The sequence below is a fragment of the Mustela nivalis genome (assembly GCF_964662115.1).
Source record: "Mustela nivalis genome assembly, chromosome: 1".
Taxonomy (NCBI): domain Eukaryota; kingdom Metazoa; phylum Chordata; class Mammalia; order Carnivora; family Mustelidae; genus Mustela; species Mustela nivalis.
In genome coordinates, this window is record NC_139020.1 from 157,812,034 (window position 1) to 157,832,770 (window position 20,737).

At 44.9% G+C, this 20,737-nt stretch overlaps 2 protein-coding genes across 6 annotated transcripts in view; one reads left to right on the forward strand and one right to left on the reverse strand.

Moving 5' to 3' along the window:
- CHST13 (carbohydrate sulfotransferase 13) overlaps positions 1–20,737 on the forward strand; it is a 282,606-nt gene that overhangs the window by 159,070 nt on the left and 102,799 nt on the right. The gene's annotated exons all lie outside the window — the stretch shown is intronic.
- ZXDC (ZXD family zinc finger C) overlaps positions 1–20,737 on the reverse strand; it is an 83,195-nt gene that overhangs the window by 51,408 nt on the left and 11,050 nt on the right. For 4 of the 5 annotated variants that reach the window (XR_014299922.1, XM_082688196.1, XM_082688197.1 and 1 more), the window contains exons 6-8: positions 18,246–18,934; positions 17,017–17,079; positions 16,277–16,361 (exon numbers count right to left, since the gene is read on the reverse strand). Coding sequence is in view for 4 of the 5 variants with exons in the window: in XM_082688196.1 (XP_082544322.1) it covers positions 16,277–16,361; positions 17,017–17,079; positions 18,246–18,934 (837 nt within the window). In the remaining variant the exon portion in view is untranslated. The remainder of the gene's footprint in view (positions 1–16,276; positions 16,362–17,016; positions 17,080–18,245; positions 18,935–20,737) is intronic. The other variant, XM_082688195.1, reaches the window with a different exon arrangement.

Consider the following 20,737-nt stretch of genomic DNA (forward strand, 5'->3'; position numbering starts at 1 on the left):
CTCCAAGTTTCCATTTTAAACAGGAACAGCTGACTCTGACACACAGGACAAGCCTCCTCCGTCAGAGCAAGTGCTTGACACCAACACCAGCTCCTTTACCTCAGGGAGCCCAGCGCCCTCCTGCTGGCTTAGCTCCGCCCGCCGTCCATGCTTCTCCCCACTGCTGTGCAGCTTCCAGCTGGCAGATGGGCTGGGACGAGGGTGAGGGGCTACGGCCTGGGATCCACTCAGTAAGAAACTCCTCGTCACTCGCTAGTCTCCCTACACATGAATGTGTTGTTGGGCTTTAAAGTCTTTTATCCCCTAGCATCTTCCCTGTGATAAAAACAGGTACGTAAATTAAAATTCTAGTTTTAACAGAAACTTAAATATACATTCCAGGAATTGAAATCTTCATGTGAAAAATCAAGTTACCATTGCAACTATTAATAACACAAGCCCAGCCAGAATAACCAAACCTAGCAGAAACTTTGACAGTGATGGAGTATCAAAGGCTTAGAACGCTTAGAGAACAGCATGTCTGCCTGTTTTCCAGGAGGCTCATGGGGCTGGGGGTCCGTACTCCTCATTGCTAGACTCAGAAGCCTTTTTCCAAATAAAAAAGTATTTTAATAAAGCACATTAAAGCAAATGTGCTTTAAATGTCATTTCATCACAATCGCAGCACTCTGCAGCTGCAGCTAAGGGAGCACAGGGCCTCGGAGCCCACGCAGCACCGGCAGTCTGTACTGTCAGAGGACGGTGCTCCTTCCCCCCGAAAGGTCCAATTCCATTTTTCAGTTCAAATAAACATACTGAAACATGGTTCAAGAGATATTATGAAAGCCACTATGAAATCAATGAAGGAAGGCATCAAGTGATGCATCATTTTAAGCTACTTTTAAAAGCAATATTTAAATATGTATATTAACGCTTATTATTACTGAGCTTTGTAAGATAAAAACCAGGTCATTCTGAGTCATTTCTCGTCTATGTCATAAGGATTCAATGAAAGCTGTGTAGCTCATACGCTGCGTTACCTACAAAACAAGAAGAATGATCAAAGCCTTGTGTCCCTTTTCTAGCTGTGTGCTAGCATGTATGCTATGCAAACGATGGGGAAATTAAGTAAAAACCATGTGAACAACATCAGAAATAGACCCCACTTAATTTTGCTGGACACCAGCATTACAGGCTTCCATCACAAACAGTATACACTGCTGAAAAACAAGTCAGTGACAGGAACATAACTGTGTTTTTGTTAAAGGGACATAAGAGGCAGTAGTTTGGTAACAGGAAGTAAGACAGACTGCACCTAGAACACTTGTGACACATCATAGGCTAAACTGTATTAGCTAATTACTGTATGAACACACAGCCTGTCCCTTCGTCTGGCACCTGACACTCTGGTCACTCCTGCAGATGCCACAGTTCCACTGAGAATCACTGCCCCTAACCTCAGGTGCTCTGGGACCTTCTGTGGTTAACAACTCCTCCCGATGATGAAATGTTCCCAGAGCTAAAAGAAACCGCTCGGGCTTACATATACCACTGCTTTCATGGGACTCCCCGTAAAAGCAGCTGCTGCTAGGACGAGAGCAGAAGGGTGGGAAAGGTAAGGGCTGACCCCGCCCCCGGGCCCCCCTATGCTGCATCTCACCTCAGAACATCTCAACGTGCCCGCCTAGAAAAACCAGTGCATGAGGGAGGCCAAGCTGGCCACAGAGCCCCGAGGCGCTCTGGATGCCTGCATGAACAGATCCATACAAGGCGCCTCCTTGAAGTGTCCTGGGTCTGGTGCTCTGGAAGACTGCGTTTATATGCGCCCAGGGGTGCTGCACCACAGAGAGCTTGGTGGTGGGGAAGGACTCACTGTCATGAAGGAAAGGCGGACAGGAGAGCCTGCAGAAGTCCTGGACCCTAAGTCTCTAAGGTTACGAACGGAAGACGGCTATGGGAAAGCGGACTCCCTTCAGACTAGCCATGCTCGCTTCCCCTTCAAAGTCTTCTGGTGCACCCAAGGTCTCAGAGCTCAGGCTGAGCGCTCCCCATTGGCACCCTGAGAAAGCTGCGAAGGAAGAAGGCAGGGCCAGGAGAGGGGAACAAGAGCTGCTGCGCTGAGCGCCCTGCACCTGGCCTCCAGACTCCCTGCTCTGGAGAAAAAACACCTTGCTGACCTGCTGGTGCCATCAGGGCAGGGTGCTGGGTTACGTGACCCCAGAAGGTACATTGTACCATCCGACAGTGTGCCATCACCGCGTACAATGTCTGAAAATCACACCCTTCCAGAGTTGGCTATACAAGCCCACTAAGCCACGGATGCCGGAGGGCTTAAAGCTGACCCACGGCCTCTACAAAGGACCCTACAAGGGCCACAAAGCCGTCCTCACTAGTAAAAGATGTCACAGCACTGCATGTAACGTGACCAACTTAACCTACAGACCAATGTCAAGAAACATAAAAAACTTCTTTCTCACAGTAGAAATCCAGAAAACCTTAGAGGGCAAGTCATCTTCAAATGAACTGAATTTTGCTTCAGTAATCTCAACATTTACCTCAAACACTGGATTGTGCTTGATAACATGAAAGAGCAGGGAGAGGACAGAAGAATAAAGCCGACCAGCAGGTCAGCTTCTGGCTGAGGAGACCTAAAAGACAACCCTATTTGGGTGTGAAATAGCCAAGCGAGCTGGAGTACGCCACTGCATGCCCCGAGTCCCCAACTCACCAGTGCAGCACGACCATGACCAGGATTAGGTGAGGGCTCAGGCGAAGGGCTCTGCCGGCACACCTCCCAAAGTCGCCCCTAGGCTGACGGCTACAGAATCCAGTACCACCCCAAGCATGTGGCCTCCTCACCCCGGGAGGGCTCTGCGCTCAGTATGGTCAGCTCTCTATCCTGCATACTGTGGGCTCCAATGGCTCACTTGCTACCCCCACCAGGTGTGCAGGAGGGGCCTGATAACCTTGGGCTCTGCTGAGGATCCTCACTGAACCAGAGCGCAGTAACCTGTCCCATCCCTAGGAGAACTATTCCCCAGTTCTCCTAGGGATGGGAGGCTGGCCCTGTTATGTATCCTGGATGGTGGAGGGCACTGGAGCCTAACCCCTTCATAGTCCTGAAGTGGTCCATCCTACACGGCTAGTAAAGAATAAACCACAAACATGTATTTATTCACAAGGAAAAATAGTCATGTTTAAAAGCAAAAAGCAGATAAAAATATATGTGTATCATTTCTTTAAAAAAAGTAACAGGTGTAGTTTATACGCCTGGAAAAATGTTCAACATCGAAATACCGGAAGTGGTTTTGCCTGGATGGTGGAACTAGGTGCGGGGAGAAAGCGTGTACAAAATCACCATTACTTTTCCTGAAAAGTAAACCCACGTTACCAGAACCACTGATGGGCTGCACAGCCTTTGCTTACTGGCCCACGTGCCTCTGCTCTGGCTGTCCCCAGCTGCCTAGAAGGCCTGCTCCCCACCAGAGCACTGGCCCACTTTCATCTCCAACACTCCTCAGCAGGCCTGCATCACCAGCGCAGTGGTCTCCCTGACCCATGCCCTCTCTTTTTGAAGTCTGCATGGAGATTTTAATGAAGTTATTCTTCCAAATGAACTTAAAATGGACAGGTGGTTTTTTTTTCTTTTAAAAAGTTCCTTTGGGATTTTAAAGGAACTGAATGAAAGATGTAAATTAACAGAACAGAGTGTTCCATCCAAGTATATAATAAGCTGTGGACAGGGCCTTACCCAGGACCAGCCTATATGTCACTGGTGAAACTGAGATTCTTCAGTACTTTTATGGCCATTATGAGTGAGATCTATTTTTCATTACTGTTTTTCCAATTACTGTAATAGAAAAGCTACTCCTGTGATATATGCAAACACTTTTTGTACAATTAGCTACTTAGTTATCCTTATTTATAATTGAGTCTATCCCCTTGGGTTTTCTAAACCCAATAATCATCATCGATAGGTAATCACATCTTCCTATTTATCGGTTTTTCTCTAAAGCTTCCATAAAAATGTCCAATACTGTTGAAGTGTCAGCTTCGCTGCCTCTTCCGATTATAATGGGAACACATCTCCTCACTGAAAATAATGTTGACTGCTATTCTAATTTGCTCTCTATTATTATGGAAAACTTTTTTGTTCCTAGTTAAGGTTTATGATTTTTAAAAATCAGTGATGATTAATTTTCTCAACTGCCTTGTTCAGAGTCAGTAAAGATGGCAGGGTTCTCCTCCAGCTTCCTGATGCCGCAAATTACATTGACAGCTGCTTAACCTTGGCCCACCTGCAACCCTGGACCAGCCCTAATCATCTGGAATCCAGGTACTAATATTTTACCTGGGAGTTCCATGTCCGCTTCACTCACTGAAGGGGAGACACGCTGTTCTTGTGTGTTGTACAGGTGACAGACTGGTTGAAGGCTCTGGAGGCGGTCAGCCTGGGCTTCTACCCCCAGCACAATCACCCATCAGCTGTGCTGCCCCCATCAAATGCATCTCTCTGTGCCTCGGGTTCCTCATCCAGACAACAGAGTATGCGCACCTGCATCTCACAGGCTGGGTGTACAGTCAGCTTGAATTAATGCCACCCCTCTGTCAGGTGCAGCAAGGGGTACGCTTACTGAACGGCTGCTACTTGACATGTGTCTGGTGATTAGCTGTCTCTTCATGTTTTATCATTCTTTCAACAAATATCGACTGACTCTTTACTCCACTGGGTACAGGGCTAGAATGGTGAGCCTTACCATGAAGCCTACAACTGGCTACCTGTGTCCTAAGTACAGCTGTTTCCCAGGGACACAGAGATAGGCCTACACTCCATACTTGATGATGAAGCCGAACATCATCCTGGAAACAGAAGGGGCCAGTGGTGGCAAGAGGCCTTGGAAAAGGTTTGGGTAACACTGCAGCCATAATGCAGTCACGGCCCTGGAGAAACTGCTCACGTTAGGGGGTCCATCAGGGTCCCATCAGGGCCCCGGGAACACTCAAGGTACTGCACCCAGAGCGATGTCATGCCAACATGTATACCAGTGACGGTGCACTAAGGAGCAAACACCCTAGTCAGTATGGCCCGTAGGCACCACCACACCCAGAATCCAGAAGACGGACAGTGCACATAAACCAGAACTATGTCAGGGGCTGCCCAGCAAGAACTGAGACCACGGGGGAGATACAGCCATTGTCATAAAACTCCCACTAAAGTGGAACGAGAGCAGGTCCTGGTTCCCCCTTCCTCCCTCCACCTAATCTCCTGCCAATGCGCCCGCTGGCCAACCCTGGCTGGGAGCCTAGGAAAGACAGTTCCTGAGGCTGTGAAGGTCAAACCAGCAAGTCGGGAAGGGTGACTCAGACTTCACAGAAAAAGGCTGTATAAGAGCTCCCAGGGGGACAGGCTATGGGACAGAGTACATCCCCAGGTGCCATCCATAGTTCAGGACAACCAAAGCACATAATAGGCCAAGGACAGCAGGCTGGGGCTCCCAGGGCATGGTTCCCACCTCTGTCAGCTGAACTGTAAGAGCCAGGGGCCCGAAACCACATAGACACAAAGCCCTGCCACTGTTTTCCTTATTCTGCTTCAACACGAGGCTAACTGAAGGTACAGAAGTATGTGTTGTGATGAGCAAAACCTACATGGAATTCAACGAAGCACTGGGTCCTTCAATCAGCAGTGGGCTGTTTGACAAGAATCCTCGAGTGTAATCCACATGACCACCTAGGAGGGAAGGTCCTGTGCTGCCTCCTGTAACAGAGGATGCTGCTGCAGCCAGAGGGCAGACACTTGCCCAAGGCCATGAGACCGCACGAGCAGACCTCAACTGCAATCCGGACTCCTGAGTTGGTGCTCTGATCCCCAGACACTGCCACCTGGCACTGTCCCCACAAATCACCTCAGGTGGCAGCAGAAATCTCAAATGCGTGGCCAAGCCAATCACATCTTTCACAAACAAAGGCCTCTTCCTCACCGGGGTTAGGGAACTGCCAGGGAGGGCCCTCAGGAGGCTTCCACACTCCCCTGGCAGCGAGATGAGAGGACCTACAGGGAAACACGCATCTACCAGGGAGACAGAAAGGAAGCGAGACATGCACTCCAGCAGGGAACAGCACAGGGCAGGCATACAGCTAACAGAAACCAAAGTAAGTGACCGCTGCTCGTCAGTAAAAGGCGGGCCTAGAGGACCAGGACTGAGAAAATGCGTATCACCAGCTCACTGTCCCAGTGCAGGACACCTCAACTCACAGCTGTTTCAGGGATAGGAGGCCACATTTCCCCACCAGCGCAACAGGAAGATGGCTACCACCATGCCCCTGTATCCTGCTTCAGGAGATCTCTGGCTATGCCAGCCCTCAAAACCACAGCTCCAGTCCAGGGACCACAAAGACTCTCAGCCCTATAGGAACAATGACCAGAGATGGCTGTGGCCCTGGCCACAAGTGCACTGCCAGGAGACTCACTCCACAAAGAGCTGCTCAAGGCAAACATGCTACGCTTACCCTAACCTGCAGGGTCTAAGCCTGGCCAGGTGAAGGCCAGCAGTGCAGAGGGAACCACCACGGACAGCTAGAGCAAAGTCATCCGGTACCTAAAAGCAAATACCAGACCAGACGGCCTCCCCACAGCCTCCAAGACACTTTGCATGCCGTCACAGGCCCCATCTGTCCTCCAGGGTGCCTAAACGGAGTCCACAGGTTATGAGAAAGCCCTGAGAGATTCAGACGCACACTTTCCCACACCATCAGAGGGGGCTTTCTCTGGCTGCAGTCCAGACACCCCATCCACCAACCAAGGAGCTTCATGACACTCGAGTTCACAATCCACTCTTTCAGGAGTGCCTGTGTGAACGTTCCCAGAATTCTCTTCTAGAAAGAGTTACAATTGCCACTGCTCCCCAGTTAATGGACAGCCTGCATGGGGGCCTTCCTCCTGTCTCCCTCAGTGTGGCCCTTCTGCTCTCAGCATGGCAGCAACAGGAAGAAATGGGAGGAGCCTGGTGATATATGCCCCCAAATTTTTGCTTTAATGTGAGAAAAAAAAATTTTTTTTAAATATATATATATATACACTATAAAAAAATAGATCACTGACTTAATTTCATGGCTCAATCCAACCCAATTATTCAAACATTCACGTGGCATAGACTGAACAGTGGCACCAAGCAGGTCTATCAGCTCCCTCTCCATCCGCATGCCCACCTTCCCATGCTGGACAAGCTAGAGAAGCTACAGGAGCCACAGAGGGGCCCTGCCCCATGCTGCCCGGCCCCTCTGCCCACTCCCTGCTGCTCTCATCATCCCTTTCTGAGCAGGGAAACCAATTCCAGACTATTCCTGTCTCAGTTTATAGGGGAAGCAGCTGGAGAGCCCACCCAAGTGCCTCAGGTGCAACCCAAAAACCTCCACTGGTACACTCCACCCCAGGGTGGGACACAGGGGACCACTGTTCTAGTTAATACTTATTTTCTAATTATGTAGTTCATGTGTTTTCAAATACAGAAAATGAAAATGATGAAAAATGATTTAAACACTCAATCTTAACACTCGGAAAAAAACTACTAACCCTGCAAGGGTATGTGTTCTACCATTTTTGTTTCTGTGCAAATACATACACAAATGTGTCTACCGACAACACACCCAGCTTTTCTTATGAACACGAACTTACCAAAAATATGCACCAAGTGTGCCGCTTTCCTGGCAGACACGAATGATATTTAGTAATACACAGCTCAGCACTGGGCAGCAGCTGGCACATGTCCGTTGACGTAGATCCCTGGATATTTCCTTGAGATAAGTTACAACACATTCATTTCATGACTGGACATTACGTGAATCTTCTGGCTCTTGCAAACAGTATCAAGTGACCATCCAGGAATGTCACACTGCATCCCCATGTTCCACGTGCACCCCTGTGGGCTCTGGGTTTCCTTGCCTCTGAGTAACAAGCACATCCCCTCTGCTTCCTCATTTGTTGGCCACCTTCTGCACAGTGCCTACTCATGTCCCATCCCCATCTTTCCTCTTACTGCATGCTGTGCACACTCATTTAAAACCTTTCAGCATCCACCGATCTCCAAGGCCTGGCCCTCTTCTCTGCTCTGCTCTGCTCTGGGCATCCGTACCCTCTAAGCAGTGAGCGCACTGGGGGAGTGGCTCTGGCGGCCCAGCTGTAGAGCAGGCTGGTAGTTAAGTCTCTACCTTAGGGAGCTACTGTGAAGACAAGCAAGCTAAATCATGTAAAGCACACAGATGAGGGCAAAGCAAGTGTTGGCTATCTGGACAGCTTTCCATGCTTTTAAAAAACCTGAAACCTCTTGTCTTCTTTCTTTATCCTGTATGTAATTTTAGTCTCTTTTTCCCAAAAGGCCATTACTTATTTGCCAATAATAGGAGCCACCTCGACACACACAAGAGTGTTGGTCTTAGGCCTATCGATCAATGTGCGTCCCTGTGTCCTGAACTACTGATCACAGCCCCATCACAGCTTCAGTGGTTGACGCCTGTGAGATGTCCTCCCAAATACAGAGTAATGCCTCCAGGCTAGTTTTCTATCCGTCCTCAGGAATCCCTGACCGTAGGTTCCCACACAAGTGTCCTCGGAATTTCAAATGGAATTGCATGATATACCGTGGGAAGAGTTAGCATGTCTGCAATAATGACTTCTTCCTCTCCCAAACCCCAGAGCTGTCCGCAAATCTTGTTGGACCCATCTTTAAGACAGATCCAGGATTTACCCACCTCTTCCCACTGGCAGCCACCATCTGCCCACGGCCACAGTCATTTCCTACTGGGGACTACAAGGAACCCCTACCTGCCGTCCTTGCCCCTCACGGTTTACTTTCAGAAGAGCAGCTGGGATAATCCTTTCAAAGGACCATGTCACTTTTCCAATTACGTCCCTATGTCTCCCCATTGACTTGGAGTGAAAGCCGAAGCTCCAACAGTTCCGAGACCCTTAGCGGCCCTCAACAGCCCAGCCTCCTACCAGCTCTCTGACCACTTCAGAAAAGGACCCCCTGGGCCTCCAAATTCCAACAACAAAGGTCTTTCTGCTGAGAGTACTTTCCAGCCTCAGGCTCACAGGGACTTTGCCCAGATCCATCCTCATGGCTCCCTTTCTCACCTTTGTCAAGGGTCTCCTCCTCTGTTGAGGCCTCTCTCTACTCTACTATAAACCGCAAAGGATCACATACCCGTTCCTTGTTGTATTCACATTTACCATTTGATTTAGTGTTTTTGTTTATCCAAAGCTCCCCCGACCCCCGACCCCCGCCCCAGCTCCCACATCAGAATGCAAGCAGTGGTATCCCTGAATGGCACTCCGTAGGAGACATGTATCAAAACGGGAGTGAGGACATCTGGAAGCATTGTCTCTTCTCTCAGTCCCAAGTTTTGTTGTCTTCTCTCTTCCTTTATGTCCTGCCTGCTTATGAAATCTCCCCCAATTGTTCTAGAATTTTTGTTGCTACTGTACATGAGCTGCTCTCTCTGCTGCATTTCCTAACTAGCTACTGCTGCCACACAGGACACTGCCAATGGCTATATGTTTATAAGTGGTCACTTCGATGTCTTTTAAGTTCTCACCAGTTTTCACTTGATTCTATGGGGTTTTCCAGTAAGTGGTCAAAACATCTCTTAAGTTACTGTCTCTTCCCTACAAGCTCCTATTTTTCTTGATTTCAATGGCAAGAACATCCAGAGCAACGGTTAACAATGATAATAAAAGGGTTAACAATGATAATAAAAGAATTCTGGCACGCATGCAGAATGCTTTTGGTAAGCCACCAGTGAGTTATGATGTTGGCTCTTAGTTTGGGCTACGGAATCTTTATTGCATTCCTAATTCTATCAATAATGGATACCAATTTTTTCAATAAATACATAATCTACTGAGAAAATAACATAACCCAAATACCAGCATGAGCTTCTGAAATACTAACTTCATCTGGGGGTTGCTGAACTGTTTATACTTTTATTTCTGAATAATGGTGATTTTTTTTTAAATCGTGCATTCTACTGCAAGTACTCCAATGTATTACCATGTGGTTTGCACAATACTGACTCTCTATTAGATCGGTGGAATTCAATTACGCTTTCTCTTCTCTCGGTAAAACCACACAGACAGAGGTAGACACTAACAGGGAAGGGACTGTATCCACTGAAGGATGTTTTGTTTGGCCCACACAGAGCATTCCTAAATCATGAATAGGTTGCACATTCAAGTGTCAAAATCTGGATCTGACTCCCTTCAGGTTTGTTCTTTTTCCATCCTGAAATAATAGCTATTCCTCTTAGCTTCCTTTTGAGCATTTAACAGGCAGGCACTCGGGTCATAAATGCGACTCTGGCTCGGGTAACGTCCCCTGCCTGCATACCTAACAACGAGAAGCTGACACTGACTGCTTTTAGGCATTTCACCTGTATTATCTCATTTAATCCCCCCAAGAATCCTAAGTAGGTGCTTTTATTAACCATTTTATAAAGGAAAAAGCAAGGAGGCTGCTTGTTCAATTCACACTCCGTAACTGGATGGTGATCCAGTTTTTCTGTGACTATCTGTAATCAGCTTTTATTTCTTTACTCAGAGTTTAGTAGGTTCTTTTGTTTTCCAAGTAATTTTTACTTTTTTTTTTTTTTTAAGATTTTATTTGAGAGGGAGGGAGAGTGAGTGGGAGGACAAGAGCACAAGAACCAGGGAAGGGAGAAGCAGGCTCTCTGCTGAGCAGGGAGCCCGATGCAGGGCTCCATCCTAGGACCCTGGGATCATGACCTGAGCAGAAGGTAAACTGCTTAACCGACTGAGCCACCCAGGTGCCCCGAATTTTTACTTTCTATTTTACCACGTTATAGTAAAAACATGTATTGCCAGGTTGGGTTTTTCCCCCTTAACGCTTTGTTACAGTTTTCCTAATGGCCTAGTTTATTCAGTTTAATTTTGATAAATATCCCATGGTTATGGAGTAAAACTTATTAAATTTTATTAATCCCACTGTAAACATCCTTCATATCTGTATTTTTTTTTGTGCTTGATCTGCAAATGAGTTTAATTACCCACTTCCAATATTGCTAGGTTTTCATTTATCCAATTATAGATTTCCACAAGTTTTTATTTTATCCTATTTGATAGTATAAGTTTTCATATAAATACTCACATGCCTGGTTTTAAATCTTAGTCTGCTATTGATTACATGTGAACAGCATCCAAAAACAGGGAAAACCCCAATTGTTTCCTCTGAATTCCACTTCTCTAATATTACTATTGACCCTTGTTTTTTGTTTTATCTAGTCTTAAATTTTAACCTTTCTAAATATTTTCATCAGGGTGTGTCTCTTCTAGACAACAAAGAATTGGGATTTTCCTTTTTCACTTCATCAAGAAAAACGGCAGTCAGTAGATTTTGCTGTTTACTGTGTCTTCCTTTAAGTCCCATCTGTTCTTTCCTTTCCCCAGCCCTTAGAGACAAGAAAGGTACATATCTATTCATAATCCCGAAGCTGGTTACATTAAAAAAAAAAGTTTGTTTCCCTATCAGATTCAAGAAGGAAAGTTTCTCATTACTTTTTATGTTGAGAAAATATTCTTGGTTTATTTGGGGCAGGGAAAGCCACAATACTAAAGATAAAGAAAGTAGCACAATTTTATTTTCTATATGCAAGAGCAACCCAACAGGAATAATCTTTAATTTTAGACATTTTACCTTTATTTTTCAAATCATTCAGACTGCACATTTTCTAAGACTCGATATGTGTACTCTGCACTTAACTACAGTGATAATAAAATCCCAACCGTGTTTAAGCGTCTCAATTCCACTAAGTCCTGTTTCCCTACAACTTCTCTGTTTTTAGCCTTATTACACAAATAAATCCTTTAATCCTGAAAACCAAAAAGCTCCCAAACCCACATTTCCCCTCCTAAATTTAGTGCCAAAAATAATCACCGGCCAACACCTGACCTGAACTTTTATTAAATGAATATATTTAACTGAAAAGTGCTGATGCAGTAACTGGGCATGTTAAGAAATATAGAATATATGAACCTTATAACCGTTCTAAAACGTAAAATATTCTGAATTCAAAACACAGACAGCATGCTCATGTACATGAAGATATTTCCTAGCACTGTCTACTGTGAGGGCCTAGATACAATGACAGCTGGATAGCAATGAGCAACAACCACACAGAGAGACCAGACCTTGGTTTCTAATACCTTTTTCTAATAAAAGGAATAGCACTCCTTGGGGAAGTGACTGAATACTGGGCTGGGGCAGGGAACATACAGATGGTGCCAGAAGGTAGGGAAATGCCCCCTAAAAAACCACGGCACAAGAATCCAACCGAAAAAGCTCCCAGTGGCCAAAGCTGGAACAATCTGAACAGCAAAATAAATACTGATACTACTGATTATAGTCTAATATTCCTTATAATAGCCTAAAGGAGAAATACCTTTGAGTCCATACTGACAGAAGGGAATAAATAAATGAGTTACAAGAGATAGCTTTTCCTTACAGAAGTTGTCTAATGAATGCACAAGTGGGGGGGGGGGTCACCACTAGAACATCACTGTAACAAAATCTACCCTTAAGCCCTGAATTGATGGGAGATTTAAAGAGAAAAAGGATATTTGCACAAGTATGGGCAGATTAACCTTGCCCAAGGTCACGTCTGGCCTTTGCCCTGGCTCATGAGAAGAAATCACAAGGTCCTTGGAAGGTCCTGCCTGGGAAGTGGGAGCTCTCAGCTACTCCAGATAGTCTAACAGTGTGACTTAAAATCTAGGTCTTGGGTCTCAGTGTCCGCTCGACCTTTAGAGGGGCTGGAGACCAAGTCAGCCACATGGATAGGCAGCCATCTGTGCAACTGAGACATGAAGGCTGAGGTGAACTCCCTTAGCTGGCAACACAACTCCAGGGAGAGGCCGGTGGGAAGCTTCACACTAGGATGTCACCTGGAACATGCCGTATGCCTCTCCTCTTCCCTTGGCTGACTTAATTCTAAATCTTTTCACTCCAGTAATCGCTAACTGTGAGTTCTGAGCCCTCCTCGAGAATTAGTGAACCTGAGAGTAGTCTCAGAGACCCTGGGAATTGTAGAAGTTCAGGGTCATCTCGCAGATCCCTGAGATTTGCACACCATCTCAAAGTATCGACCTCAAAATAAATATTTATTCACTGTAAAAGGAAAAAATAGTAACTTCATGATGCACAAACCTGGCAGACAACACCTTAACCCGGTGATAATGGTTAGTATCACCTGTAATACGTTTATTGCATGGATCCCAATATGACACAGTGCGATGGGTACCTCACTTCTGGCTCCATCACCTCCTCCTAATGAAAAAAAGCATCAGGCCCAAACAGAATAAAGGACCAGCACTCTTCAAATGTATCATGAAGGGCAAGGAAAGCTGAGGAACTGACCCAGACTGCAGGAGACTAAGGAGTTGTGACAACCAAGTGCAGCCTGGGACCCCCAACAGGATCAGCAGTAGGGTGCCGGTCAAACCCAGATAGAGTCTGCAGTCCACTCCCTGGGACTGTGGTGGTGATCACTCCTTAGCTTGGGTAAACACACTATGACTATGGGAGATGGTAATATGAGGGGAGGCTAGGTAAGGGGTTCTACAGCTGGAAAACATGAGTGAGTGACAATATTCATAGAGTATGGCCAGCCAAGGAATCATTTTTTCTGCAAGTGCAAAATTCTAGTACAATAGAATGACAAGGGGTGAAGGGGAAATAGAGTTGGCCCCAAAGATTCTGGGAAAGGGATCATTTCTTTATCTCTTGGCTGATGACAAGACTTCATGAGGGCTTTTCAAGAAAGATATGTGGGGGGCAAAGATGTAAGCCCTCATAAATAGAAGAAAAAATTCTACTACGTAAACATTTGGAGGTTGGAGATTATTTCCCCTTAAAAAAAGTCTATAAAATGTATAAATCAGGGCGCCTGATTAAAGCCTCTGCCTTCGGCTCAGGTCATGATCCCAGGGTCCTGGGATCGAGTCCCACATCGGCTCTCTGCTCCATAGGGAGCCTGCTTCCTCCTCTCTGCCTGCCTCTCTGCCTGCTTGTTGTGATCTCTCTGTCAAATAAATAAATAAAATATTTTTTAAAAAAATGTTTAAATCAACGAGTGTATAAAAGTACTCTGACCACCACTGGAGGATGCAAAGAAACCAGTTCATTACTTTGAAAACTGATGAAGAAAAAGGCTCAGACATTTACCCTGACTTTCTAGTATGACTGTACCTCAAGGTAAAGAATAGATGAGAAGCTGCTCTTTACAGAATTCTAGCTAGTAATGAAATGAGAAGTATCTTCTGCAAATCCTCAGGAATTATTAAATCCAGTCATGGTCATCAGTGGCTGCTAACAACACAGGACAGACCAACCACCAGATGTCACGGACCTCTGGAAGAGCACCCCACACCGGCAAATGACTTTCATCAACCCTCAATGGCTGACCCATCAGATCAAGCCTCTAGATGCTGATTTACAGGAACCCCAGATGACAGAGGAAACTTGTTAAACTAAAAGGGATGCCATCGGCCAAATTTAGACTGGCCGACTTGACAGGACAAGCCACCCGGTTTCTTTCACAAATACATGGGCAAGAAATGGAGAGACCTATACATGTTAAAGACAATTAAGAAACATACCAACCAAGAGTAAGAGGAGACTTACTTGTATTCTGATTTAAGCAATTACAAGAAACATTTACAGCATTTGAGACAACTGAAAATTTGAACACTCGCTAGATATGAAGGAAATACTGTTATTTTTTAAAGAAATAATAATAACATCACTATGCTTTTTAAGTGACCTTCTAATTAAAAGATAATGCTGAAATATTTATAAAAACAATTAAAAATAAATAAAACGCCCTCTATACATGACCCCAAAGCAATGCAATCAATGTGACACACACTGTATCTCTGAATGCTCAGTGTTTTTCTTCCTTCAAATGGAGATTACCTATACGGCTAAAGGCAGCTGGCTCCCTTCACAGACTTTGCCTAGTCTGTGCTGAATTCTTTCACTCTACCTATCTCCTCTCCCCCCCATCCACACCTTCTTTTATTATCTCTCCAAGTACCATCTGGACACTTCCCAAACTGCCCTGAACCCTTCCCCAGTCACCATGAACACGGACATGAATGACAACCATTATAGGGCAGTGTCAGCTTTAAGACAACTAATTAACAGAAAATAGGGAGTGAAAGAAGCCTTGCTATTACAAACAGAAAGACATAAAACTGTATTGCTAACCCTACATTGTATAATTCATTGTTGTATAATTCACTGTACATTTTCTCTGATTATAGAAATCACTATTCTTTTCTTAAAAACATTTACTATTTCAGAGAGAGCATGTGCAAGCAAGCAAACACATTTGTTTGTGAAAGGAGGGACAGAGAGGGAGAGAGAGAATCTCCAACAGACTCACTACTGAGCGCAGAGACGGACTTAGGGCTCTATCCCACCACCCATGAGTTCAGGAGCTGAGCCAAAACCAAGAGTTAGATACCTAACCAACTGAGTCAACCAGGCACCCTACCCTTTGATATTCTTCAAACAAATTTTAGGTAAAGAGACACATGAAATATGCAGAAAATGGTATTAGAAGAAATCACTATTACCTTTACAAAAGGATTGCCACAGTTTCTTTAAGCACTGCATCCCACTACCTCACTTTCCAGATAGATACTTGAAGCCACAAACCAGCAGGTCTGGTTTGGTCCACTGTTTCTTGTTTTTTTTTAATTCCAAAAAAAAAAATTGCTGACATTTTAAAATGACAAGATTTCAACAGAACTCGGAACTAGGTATCCATAATGCCACGTGTCACCCAGGGGCTGGCTCCATGGAACCTGCTCCTGGGACAGCTGCAGTCTTGTCCCCAGGCTCTTCCCAGTGCCAAGGTAAGGGCCCAGTGGCCAGTTAATTTCAAGTTCAAACCTCTGCTCTTCTGGCCCCTGGCCAGTCTATTCTTTGTCCCAGCAGCCTGGTAGGCAGCAGACACTGGAGTCTGCGACCACTAACTTTTGCACAGCCTTTTTTAGATAAATAAAACATGTCCATACTGGTGCTGGAAATCTTGCTGTTAATTTTTTCTTAATGGATAATTTTTTCTTAGGTTCACATAAAACTAAGGAATTGATAAAGGGCATTTTGAACATAAAAGTAACACAAAGAACATAGAAACACCTATTCTTGTGTTTTTTCTGTCCTTAATTAAGGCCCAGGGCAACTCAGATCCCTCAATCCCCCAGCACACACAGCCTCACCTGCATTGCTCCCAGTTCCTTTCTGCTTTTTTTTCTTGGCTAGTTGAATGGCTCGGGAATCAGTTCTTGCTGAGCCCCCACTTTCCTGAGACCAAAGAAAAGCATGTCAGTCACTCATTCCAAATAGTAAAGGAAGGGTAGCAAAGGAACTACGGAAATGTACTAAGTCTGCCTCCTGAACAGAGTTGAGTCCAATAATCTTTGAGGATCTCCAGCAAAGGTTCACAGAGAATCAAATGTTATATCCAATTACAGTGACAACTAAACAGAATAAGAGTTGGAACAATATACATAATTTTATTATCCAGAGAAGCAAAGCTTATTCCTCCAAAGTCTAAAACATATTAAAATACTTTACACAGAAACTGTTATAAAAGGAGTTACATACTTCTCTGCTGTCTGAAACAAGCAGCCTTCCCTTGGTGGTTCAGGATTAATTAACTGCAGCACTTCTCAACATTTTCCAGAACATGCCACACGACACCTGTACGGCAGACCCAGGGAGACCCTATTTCATATATCCACTACAGAGGCTGCTCTGGTGGCAGGTACCAGACTTAAAAGTTATATACACCAAAACAAGAACTACATTACTGAATTCAGAAAGTTTACGGAGGTATCCAAACAGTATTCAAATGGAACTTCACTTCTGTAAATTTGTCAATGTTTGATAAGAAAAAGAGCTTAATGCTTGTCACTACAAAAAGAAAAAGAACATCCCTCAACAGCTTGTGGCATACCTGTAACCCATTCACCACACACCATCTGTGCTCAGAGAATCGAGGCAGCCCAACGTCACACAGCTAGCGAGAAAATGAACAAGGAGTCAGGATCAAGGTCATGGCGGCTCCTCCTGCCTCCACCCACAGTCACAGCTCTGGAGATGCAGTGACACCAAGGAACTATGGTTTCTCAAGGTATCAAGGCCCTCCACACAGGCCCTGCCTCCCCAGTGACCTCTGAGCCTCGGCCACCTCCCCATTCTGGCCCAGTCACCTGGGTGGCTTAGCAACTGCTCTGGCCACCTAAGCAAAGGCTGGCAAGTATGGCTAGGTCACCGACAAGTGAGAGCCATCAGAAAAGTTATGACAGACTGTGCTTCTCTCAGACTGAAAGGCTCATGGTAGATGGGTTACCACATTCCTCACAACTGATTCAAATTCAAATGTGAAGGATTTAACTTCTTTTTAAAAATTGTGGTAAAATAAGATTTAACATTTTGAATATAAATATCACCATCAAATTTAACCTATGCCACAAATAAAACCCTATTTGATCACTCCCATCTGAGACTGAGGAAATAATCAGACTCTCCCCCAAGAATCTTTAATTAAATTATTTTAAATTAAATTATATTAAATGCATAAACTGACATAAATAAAATTAAAGTATATTAACTGCCGAGCCTCAAAATAGGAGAAGTACTCTTAAAACCCTCCAGAAACAAAAGCTCACCAACCACTCCCTTTTTTCCTTGTTAATTCTAATTTTTTTTTTTTTTATTTTTCTGCATGGTTTTAAAGTTTCCATTAAACCTGATGTCACGATTCCTCTTCCTCTGGCCATTATTAAGTCTAAGGACCTGTTATTCCATGAAAAGCACAAAGGCAGAATATTTCAACATTACGAAATACCCCATTTTTTTTTTTTTTTCAAGAAAAGAAACACATCATCACAGAATCACAGAACTCAAAAGGACCTTAGAAATCATCTAGCCAAACCTCCTCATTTTAGAAATAAATGAGAATTTAAGGCTCAGACAGAATAAGTGATTCCCTTATGGTCATAAAACCTAGTCAGTTCCAGACTCAAGATCAGAATTCAGATTTCCAGACTTGTAGTCCAGGGTTCCATCTTTTCGCAAACCAGTAAGAAATGTCTGCACATGAACGATTAATCCAGAACATCCTCAAAACTGAGTGTAAGAGAATCGAGTTATGCGGTGGTGACTGAACAGAGCACTTCATACCAAATAGAAGCTGCCGGTCCCCGCACTGAGCCCCGTGTCTTTCTGAGGACTGTGCTTTTCCGCAGGGCTGCAGAACACCGACCTGGGCGCCCCTCGGCTCCGTTCCTGCTGCCTTACAGTGTTGGGGCTGGGAGGCGAGGCCGGTTCCACTTTGATTGGAGCCAGCAGCTCTGGGCCACCGGTGTCTCCAGGTGGGGGGCTCGGAGAGGTCAGTGTGGAGATGGTGTCTGTTAAATGACCACCTGAGGTCAAAGCCTGTGGGTCCGGACTCAAGTTCTTCACAGGCAGAGCTACCAAACAGCCTAAAGCTCCTGCGTTTACAGTCTGTACGTCATCCATACCGAAGCTGCCTTGTTGAAGAACGGTGGCTGCTGTCCCAAGAACGAGAGGGCTATCCAGGCTTGGAGGAATGTCACTATGGGCCACCAACACCAGTGGGTCCATGGGCCCCAAGGAACTATTATTAGCAGGAAGGTTCCCTCCGAGTGAGGCGCTCACAGAAGTAACATCAATAGTCAGGATGCCAGAGTTCAGTGCCTCGTCTGCGGTCCCTGCCGCACTACCACCATCACCAGGTGCGTCAGAGAAGAGCGCTGCCAGGTCTAGGTTGTTCAGCTCACTTTGGCCTGGGCTGCTAAGTTCACTGCTATGCGTAAGAGAACTCGGAGCTCCAAGCTGAGGGAAGAGATCTGAAAAAGAAATGAACACTCCAGTTGTCTTACGCACTTTAGCAGACTCAGAGGTTTTGTTCACGCTAAAATGTTACGCAGTAAGCAAGCCATTAAGGTAACATCTACTCCTGCCCCTGCCGCCTGGTGCATCGAAGGTGGCCACAGGCTGAAGAAAGGCATTGCTTGATAACCTATGAGGCATTCAAAGTATACTCCCTCAAATCCTTGAGCTCACAGGGATTTCTCCAGACAGGAAATGACCTGAGAGTCTAAATAATACTTCCTAAAGTCACACCAACTTGTAACAGAAAGAGGGAAGAATTGAATCCATGTCTTTCTGGCTTCAAATGCTATGCCCGTTCTGCTATACAAGAAGTGCCCTCAGGAGCCTGTAAAACCTAACCCAGACCACAAATCTTCAGAAGTCAGATACAAGCTGAACTCCGGCTCCAGGATATTTTTGGAGTCGGCTGGTGTCAGCTCATGTCTCATCAAAATCTATGCCCCACTCCACAACTAGCTGCCATTCTAAAACAAATATGAGTCATCTGGGGATGATCAGTGGGTAAAAAAACTGTCTGGCCTGCTCTGGGATAAATGCCCTGGCTCAAGGTCCAAACCCCACCGACTATAGAGAACTAAGACATCAGGCACTCTGGAGTTGTGTCCCCTCCCTGGAACATCTCCTGATAGGCTCTCCTTCTACCCCCACCACTGTATTTCTAAACTCTAATACTCTTTCCTTGATCATCCTGAAGGCAGGTAGTCTATCTCACCAACAATGTCCCTTTAGCACCAGGCACTGGCACCTAGCCCCTAAGCAGTACTTAATGATCACCGAAAAAATAATTCTAGTAAATCCCTCTTTAGTCTTGATTGTTCATTCAGCCTCTGTTGTTGGTCATTTCACTCATCAAATATTTGATTCTCTTGCCATTCAATTAAGTAACTTAAACAGTCAGACTACCCTTGGAGGAAAAGTGAGCATTAGCATACATTTATAGAATTTCACTGAACAGTGCCAGGCTGGCTTAGTCAGTGGAGCATGTGACTCTTCATCTTGGTTGGGGCTGTGGGTTCGAGTCCACGTTGGGTGTAGAAATTACTTAAAAATAAAATCTTAAAATATTTCAATGAATATTCAAGTCAGAAATTTATATACCAGTGAACCCAATCAATCATCCCAAATCCTAGGACTCTTCAAGCAGCAAGCAAACAGGAAGATGGGATTATAAAATATTTGGGTAAGGGAATCAAACAGGGCCCTGAAGTTCATCCTTCCCAAGAAATTTATAGCTGAAGCTTCTAGAACATGCCAGTGCCTGGCCAGAGGGAAAGGCTCTCTTAGTTCTTTGGCTCTATTCCTCCTGTACCAACTGTTAGCTAATCCCAAATTCATACTTTTTAGTGGTGGACACCATGTAAGAGTGCCTACTATAGTTCTAATGCAAACCTATGAAAGAAATCCATGACAGACCCTTCCAAAATAAATTAATAACCAAATCCCAAGTATTATCTTCTTCAGTTGTCATACTACTTCAAAGCTGAAAAATAGTATCGATATATTATTGCTTCTTCACTAAGTATCTCAGTACCAATAAAACAACTTTAAAAAATGGCAGAGATTCAGACATTAAAAACGGGTAACAGTCTCTTTTACAAAACCTCCCCAAAATTTCCTTCACTATCTTGAGAATTTCATACGGATAAAAAAATTAGTAATAATAATCTCAGTGCAAACAGACATCAATTTGTTCATAAATTTCCTATTTAGCCTTGAAATCAGAGATATCTACTAGACACCTGCTATTGCAACGCCCT